This window comes from Falco naumanni, chromosome 5, assembly GCF_017639655.2.
Source record: "Falco naumanni isolate bFalNau1 chromosome 5, bFalNau1.pat, whole genome shotgun sequence".
Classification (NCBI taxonomy): Eukaryota; Metazoa; Chordata; class Aves; order Falconiformes; family Falconidae; genus Falco; species Falco naumanni.
In genome coordinates, this window is record NC_054058.1 from 38,448,981 (window position 1) to 38,457,236 (window position 8,256).

General features: G+C 43.7%; 1 protein-coding gene across 1 annotated transcript; it reads right to left on the bottom strand.

Moving 5' to 3' along the window:
- Positions 1 to 1,684: 1,684 nt before the first annotated feature.
- On the bottom strand, positions 1,685 to 4,733 carry ART4 (ADP-ribosyltransferase 4 (inactive) (Dombrock blood group)). The gene is given in 5 exon segments (XM_040593872.1): positions 1,685 to 1,779; positions 2,619 to 2,696; positions 2,699 to 3,237; positions 3,239 to 3,327; positions 4,641 to 4,733. Coding segments are annotated over 5 exon segments (894 nt in total).
- Positions 4,734 to 8,256: the final 3,523 nt, after the last annotated feature.

The following is an 8,256-nucleotide window of genomic DNA, read 5'->3' on the forward strand; positions in this document are numbered from 1 at the left end:
AGCTATGTATTAAATCTGGTTTAGCTGCCTGGGCAAGCAAGTCTCAAGATTTCAGAGGCAGCCGTTAGTTTCACTGAATACATTTCTAGGTTTCCAATGATTAGATGATGGCATCTGCCATTACAGACACCTAAATTTTGTACACAAGATGCTAAGCCTCAAGCTCTTCCATTTAATCTGCTAAAAGCTGAAGACATCTAAATTCCTTAAGTGCCTACATTTGTAAAGCTAATGTTTACTCTGTCCCTAAGTTGTGCATTCCTTGCCATAGGCTTTCTGAGGGAATGGCAGCACCAAGTTTATGTAGAGCCGCTCCAAGTGTCAAGCAGTTCACACAGGTTCTTTTGACTGTCCTTACTTTTGACTAACCAGCTGATTAGCAGCTTGTGCAGTCTTCTTATATTCATATCTCTTTTGGATAGCTAATTTGTGACTCTGTGTTTTGGACAGTGGTGGTGAATACTGAACTCCAGCTTCCTGCCAAGATAGCAGTGGCTGAAAGCTGGGGTCATCTGCGAAATGTGTCACCAAGTTTCAGTTCAATTATTTGATGATTCCACTGCAAAGTTTAGTCACTATGACTAGTCTCCTCGGACCAGTGAGATTATCTCTCTGACCGTAGCTTCAGCCCAGGGCCAGTGTCAGTGAGGGTGAGGGACCAGGGTGAAGAAGCAAGCAAGGTATGTCAGAAAGGGGAATTGCAGGCAGAAAATGTTTCTTACCATTTTCCCACTAGTATTTTTTGGAGATGGGAGATCTTCATAGCTCTTCTGCCTTGGGTGTCTAAGACTCCAGAAGTGCTAAATGAACACATAAAAGTGAGAGGAATCTATAGCTAAATCAGAAGTCCCAGTTCCAATATGTGATGTTGATTCAATTTCCAGCATTAGATGTTGCAGACCAGCAAAGTAGAAAGGCAAGTAAGTGAATTTCACTCACATCCAGTACCCATGAAGGCAGCAGTGGGCTCCACAGGTGCTCCTTCATTTCAGTGTGAAATTACCAGCATGTGTTCATAAACCACTAGAGGACTATTATGAGCACAGGATCTGCCTGATTTTTTAGAAGAAATGCTAAACGAGAACATGAAAGCTGAAGACAGGCCTGACAAGTCTCATGATGCTCTGCTGCTGAGTTCATGTCTCAAACGTGCTTCTAACGCCCATATATGAGATGCAGTCAGCTTGGGGTGAGAGCTATGGCTTTAGTGCATGGAATCATGCAGCAGCGGAAGACTGCTATGCAGCAGGCACAGACTTTACTGTCCCCCGAGACCCTATACTCAAATGAAATATGCAAGGCCGCATAGCTGCACACCTAACTTTACCACCATGGTGCCTTTTGCATCCCACAGACAGACTCTTTATCACTAAAATTAAAGGTACAATCTGTAAAGAGTCCAAAGTTCATGTGTGTCTCCTGAACTCCTAACGGTAAAGCGACCTACGGTGAAGGGTGTCACTGGCCTAGAAAGGCCATAGAAAACTGCCCTCCTACCTGAATGGGTCTATGGAATGTCCATTTTGATGAACCAAGCTGAATGTTCCAGTCTTGGCAGGAGAGATGCAGCTGAAATCAAAGGGAGGGTCAAACCTTCTGTAACAACAGGAACTCCAGAGACTGATTTTCTGTAAATTCTTCTTCCCTGCTATTCAAGTGTATATATCTGAATGCACCCAGAGAATCAGTCATCGCAGGCCAAGCACATGAAAACTCCAACTACACTGGGAAGAGTGGCAGAGGTGAGGGCAGTGGAGTAGCTGTTCTTGCTTCTTGAACCTGAAAGTCAAGAGATCAGCCATTTAGACCTCTTTTGGGTGCCTAAAGCTTCCTGCACTTGCTAACAGAGCCTTTGCCCAGAAGAGCCATTTTCTCAAGTCTACCTACTACTTTGGTGGCTTAGGTCCAGGCACAAACTCATTCCTGAATCATTGTTTTGTGCTCAAAGGTAGCATTGACACACTATTGTCCAAAGAGACAAAAGCAAGAGTCCTATATTGGTGGTGAACTCACAGAAGAACAGGGATGTGGAATAGGCCCAGTGAGGTCTTCCAGCACAGTTACCTCTATAGCCAGGAAACTCAGTGTGTGTTTTGCCAAAGGATACCTTTCCTCCTTTCTGTCACAGGTGAGAGAACACCTCTAAAGCAACAGTAGTTTTGTGTACACCTACCTGAGCTTGCCAGAGTAGTAGTGGACCAAAGCCCAGAACAGTCCTGAGGCCTGAAGTGTAGCAGCCTTACAAGCCACCAGAATAAATATCTGAATTCAAGTTGCTTGCATATTTCATCTGCCCTTGTAATAGGAATGCTGGGGACCCAAATGCATGTGTCCTATGACATCCTTGCAACAGCAGATGGGATAAATGGAGGATGCAAAAAACCCTGAGACCTGCTCTGTATCAGGTGGATTCATTTTTAGCAACCTGAGGGGTGTTCCCAGATTTCACAACAAAAGGTAAAAACTGGGTCATGTGGCTCTCGTAGGTGAACACAGCAGGCAAGCTACAGATTTGGCCTTGAGTGTGGCTCCATGTAGGTGCAGCTGGTGAGGTCTGCTTGGGGTACTTGAGACCAAACTGTCCTGCACTCCCTTGCATGAAAGGATGTGTACAATACCTTCCATGAGCTGGCAGTGGTACTTACTGTAGTTCCCCACAGACTGCAGATGCAGCCAGTCACCATGCTGTGTCTGAATTTGAGAAGGAGTATCTCGTACAGGGGAATGAGGACTTCCTTCTCAGATGTGTAGTAAGAAAAGCCTTGTGCAGCTGCTCCCAGGCAAGTTGTCACTGTGAACGAAGTTTCTTTCCCAGACTTCTGGGCTTCATTCCAGAGGTGGGAGGTGGAGGTGAAATGGACAAATTGCACCCTGCTGCCTACCCTGGCCTCAATATATAAATCTTTTACACCCCCGTGCACTTATTAGCGCTTATGTTTCACCATGCTCTCCTTGTTGCTCTGCCATTGCTTCATTATCTGAATAGCAGTCGTTAGGTTCAAGTGAAAATATTTGAAACTGAACTTGTGTCTGTAGTGCTCTGGAGAGCTTCCTGCTATAGATGTGGCCCAGTTCAGCTGAGAGTGCAAGGAAGAATTCATGGTGTAAGCCATGGCATGGCTCTCGTGCATCTCCCTCAGGAGACCTACAGGGCTCTTTAACAAAGCCTCTTGAGCCTTCTTCCAGAGACTCAAATAGTCCTTGTTAGCAGCTGTCTCCTTTCAGAAATAGTTCTCAGTCCAGTTCTTCCATCACCTGATCTCTACACCCCAGATACTACTAATCAAAGGAATGCAGAGCCAGATCCGTCATGAGGTGGGACACAGCCTGCCACATAAAAGCAAATGAAGATTGGCATCAGAAGTGTGAAATTTTTGTGCATCTCTATGGATGCAAGCCAAGCTTCTCCTTACCCTCTTCTTGCCTCTTTGTCATTGGCAGAACAAGCACAGCAGGTAGGCATTTTGACAAGATCTTGCTGAGCAACCTCCAGTTATTGTCGAAGATCCACCTCTGGCAAATGCCAGCCAGAAAGCAAGAGTTCTTATCTGATGTGGATCAGTGGCATTAAAAACTTCAGGAGAGTTGGCCCTTCACTGGGCAAGGATATAGAGCTTGCAGGACAGACCCATGGTCCATCTATTTCAATTCTCTCCTCATGATTAATAAGCAATTTTGAAGAGGGAAAGAATAAGCAAAACAATGTGCTTGGGGCAATACAGCCTGAACACTCTCAGAGGTGAATTTCTTTTTCCTGTCTTGTCATACCTCTTGGATAGGTTTTGGCTCCAGGGAATGATGTTCAGTAAAGGACAATATAGTAGCAGTGTGCCAAAACTTTTGTTCATCCATTTTGTCTCAGTGAGGCCAGATGAACTTGTCATGTATGTAAGCGTTAAAGACATAAGTAAGGACTTACACAACTGGGTGCTATAACTGGAAAATAATGTCTAATATATTCTGCCTATCAAATGACACACTAATTATCTGTTTCTAGCATTTGTCATTAATAAAAACCTTGTGTAATAAGATCTAAGAAATGGTGTGAGTTATGGCATTGTTCTTCTTGCTTTTTTGATCTCCTAGTAGACTAGTCAAGTACTACAGTCAGTTGACAGTTGTGTTCTACAAGAAGATATTCACTTCATCTCAAATGTGTATCCTAGACACATAACCTTTCATAGACTCTGAAGTTATACTGGCCCATAAACAACACAGGGGTTTAGTTTATTATTCCATGATACTGTGATCTTTTGGAGGGAAAACTAAAAGGCAGTCACAAGAAAGAGAACAATATAGTCACTGTCCCATCCAACAACACATCGATTTTATCAGAGCGTTGGCTGGGACAGGCTGGAAAAGGAGAGGAACAATTCCATGAGATCTACTCACAGACATACCCTGGGAAACCACCTGGCTCCAAATGAGAAGAAATTTCCAACCAAGTAGTTAAAAGGAATTAGGACAGGTAAGAAATGGAACAGAGCTGAAAGCAGAAGAGTTAAAACTGAACCCAAACTCCTTAAATAACATATTTCAAATAAAATTAAAAAAAAAGAGAGAGAGAGAAAAGAGAACAAAAAAGGTCTATTTCTGTGGGATGAGCAATTTCACTATTTAAAATAAAGAACAATGTTTACCCCTTTTATCAGCATTTGTGAGGGGATCAGCAAGAGAAGGCTGGCCAGCAGCACTGGCATCCTAGAGTTCACCCAAGACACTGTAAAAAACATTTTGCTGAAGTAGGGGTCATTTACATCTGTTTCTTTCCCTTTTTTCTTCAACTGGAAAATTCTGCAGTTTGTAATTTGCACTCAGGTTTTGATGACAATTATTCAACCAAGGATCATTCACCAGATTCTTACAGCAATCCAGAAGTCATGATCACCGCAAACAGACAATTTACAGCTAAAAGTGTGTCCACAATCCGTAAGGAAGAGTCCGGTTGCACCAGCTTCAGCTGTTGTAAGTATCCTTCACCTTAATGGTTTTCTGAATTCCAAGGTATCTGGTGTTCTTGTTCTTGCAAAAAAAAAGGAAGAAAACCCTGGCTTGGACAAGTCCAAGGCAGTTCTTCCCTGAGGAGTGATGTGTCAGGATGAGGTGGAAAGCACTCTCTGGTCAAGAGCTTAAAAAGCCCTTTTAAAGAAGTACAGAGCTCTGATAAAGCCAACACAGAAATGCAGGGTAGGTTGGGATCCCATCTGGAAGCAGAAAAAAAGTAACTGTCCTCCTCCTTAGCTCTCACTGGTTTTTAGTAATGTGCTGCCAATCCCACTCTTACGCAACCGCAGAGTGGCACCTTGTTGAAGTGTTTATGTTGGGTGCACTCAAAATGTGTGTAAATACAGATTCTGTACTGAGACTAACCCTTCTCTAGTAGCTGCTTTCCAGTCGCCCTTCCAAATAACGGCAGTGTGTTATTCACCTGCTAAGTCCTATGGTCTCTGATAATTTTTCTGCATGGAAAAAGAGTAAAAAGGAGGTGTCAGAGCCTTGTTCTGACTACAGAGAAGCAAAGTCCATTTTCCATTGCCTGCTAGTGATAGGCTGGGTGAGTGAGGCGCCTGCAGACATGATGTGATTCCCTGGGAAAAGAGATGTTTGTGCAGCTGCTTGGATTCTGTGGACAGAGAGTATTTGCCAAATCTTGCTTAAACAGGGTGAGAGATGACATAAAGGTCTCATATTGGGTTGTTTTCAACATGATCTATTACACTGCACCAGCCAATACTGCTGACAATACCTGCAGCCACTGGTGATAGGAGATGACGGCATGAAGGATGGTGCAAAGGGCTAAATGCACTCTACCCACTTCCTGGAATTTCTCTGTTACCTTGGGTTGTATTTCAGAAAGTGGCTCTTCGACTGCTAAAAGTGAATCCACAGAAGGGTTTGTGAATTTATTCAGAGGCGTTTCCTCTCCTGTTTGCGTAGAGATAAAAAGGAGCTGAACTGTGACAGGCTCCAGTGGGAACTTGGCAATCAGGATAGGATAAACAGAGCCACTAAAACGTCAATTCAGCTGTATCTAATCCAGTTGCAGATTATGTCCCTATTTTTTTCCTTCTGGCCTCTTAGAGTATGTTGTACTATGATGTGAATCAGGAAGAAAGCCCACTGGATTTGCGTTTTCAAATGCTTCAAAAGCAACGTAAGTCGTTAACTACAATAAATAAAACGGCCATAAGATGGCAGCAGAGGATTTGTACGGAAACCTGCATTAACCAAGGGCAAAAGCAGTTCCTCCCTTCCAGCAGTAAATTTGTAACGTGATTTGTGCATTCATGTCCTCAAAGATCGTAATGGCTTCAGCCTGTATAGAAATCCGGTGACACAGAGGAGATGATATGATCAAGGACTTCGTGTGCAACTTTACTGAAAGGAAGAGAAAAATATAAAACTAACAGAAAGATGCAAATACAGACAAGAAGCTTGATTTCCTTTTTGGTGCGAACAAAACCATACAACGATAACAAAACCCCTAACAGCATATATATAGTACAGCAGATATTAGAATTTCACTAATATCTCTAGTATTAGCAATATATCCCAGCAAAATTTTCACTGCTTTTAATGAGCACTTTGCTCATTTTTACTAGATGGCACTCAGAGGAGAGTTTTGCTCTGAGCGATGAACCCCATCAGTTTATGCCAATAGAGGAACCTGTCCCAGGTGGTTTGACCAAGACAAGCAGAAATACTTAACTGTCTTCTCCTTGGCCAGGATCAGCATAGCCAGCACAAGTTATAGTAGCTTGCTAAACAAGAGATGCTCACACTCACACTGGCAGCCATCTCAGTGGACTTACCCCATGTACTTACTTCAGGGCAAGGACTTTCGGAGAAATAATGGAATCATAGAATCATTTAGGTTGGAAAAGACCTTTGAGATCATCAGGTGCAACCATTAATCCCAGACTGCCAAGTCCATCACTAAACCACGTCACAAAGCACCACATATACTCATTTTTAAAATACCTCCAAGGATGGTGATTCCACCACCTCCCTGAGCAACCTGTTCCAATGCTTGACCACCCTTTCAGTGAAAAAAAATTTTCCTAATATCCAATCTAAACCTCCCCTAGCATAACTTGAGCCTGTTTCCTCTTGTCCTAGCACTTGTTATCTGGGAGAAAAGACCGACCCCCACCTGCCTACAGCCTCCTTTCAGGTAGTTGCAGAGAGCAATAAGATCCCCCGAGTCTCCTCTTCTCCAGACTAAACAACCCCAGTCCCCTCAGCTGCTCCTCATAAGACTTGTTGGACACACCTCAGCTACTCTACATCCCTGTTGAAGTGAGGGGCCCAAAACTGAACACACTATTTGAGATGCAGCCTCACCAGTGCCAAGTACAGGGGGACAATCACTTCCTTTATCCTGCTGGCCACACCATTTCTGATACAAGCCAGGATGCTGTTGGCCTTTTTGGCCACCTGGGCACACTGGTGGGTCATGTTCAGCTGGACATCAACCCCCAGGTGCTTTTCTACCATGAAGTCTTCCCCAAGCCTGTAGGGTTGCGTGGGGTTGTTGTGACCCAAGTGCAGGACCCAGAGCTTCTCCCTGTGCTGAACTTAGTAGATGGTTAATCAAGAAAAGCCTGGCCCTCCTCTCCCTCACTGTCACAGTGTACTGGGATTATGACCTGAACTCCAATGTAGTCACATCTGATTCACGCTGGAGCACAGGAGGGGAGAAGGAAGCTTCACACACTGAGATCCTGCTCCCCAGGGTTCACAAGAGCAGGCTTTATCTTTTAAGCATCTCTTTAACCACAGATAAAGGTTGTACGGAGGAAGAGAGAGAAGCAGCACACCAACCTGCTTTACATAAGAAGTATTTATTGCAGTTGGCAGCTGAGGATGGTTGCAGCAGCTTACACACAACCAGAGAGATTTTGGTCTTTGTTAGTCTTCTGAGGGTCAGCAGTCCCTGCCCTTGGAGAGGGGATCTGCCATCTGCCTCTCAGGGAAGGAAAGCTGACAAAGCACATCAAGGGAGGCTGTGAAGAAAGTTGCTAAGGTACAGTGTTCATACAGAATGAAGTAGTGCAGAGGGAAGAGGACTTTTATATAAATACACACACATTACATATCTCGGAGAGATACAAATTGCCTTGAGTAAACCAAATGCTGACCCCACTTCAATCTCAATCTATCCTTGAACTGATTTTCTTTTTATTTCATGAAGTTTACTGCTTTTTTTATTTTTTTTTTTCCTTTTTTGGAGCTGTTTAGACATTTTCAGTTTCA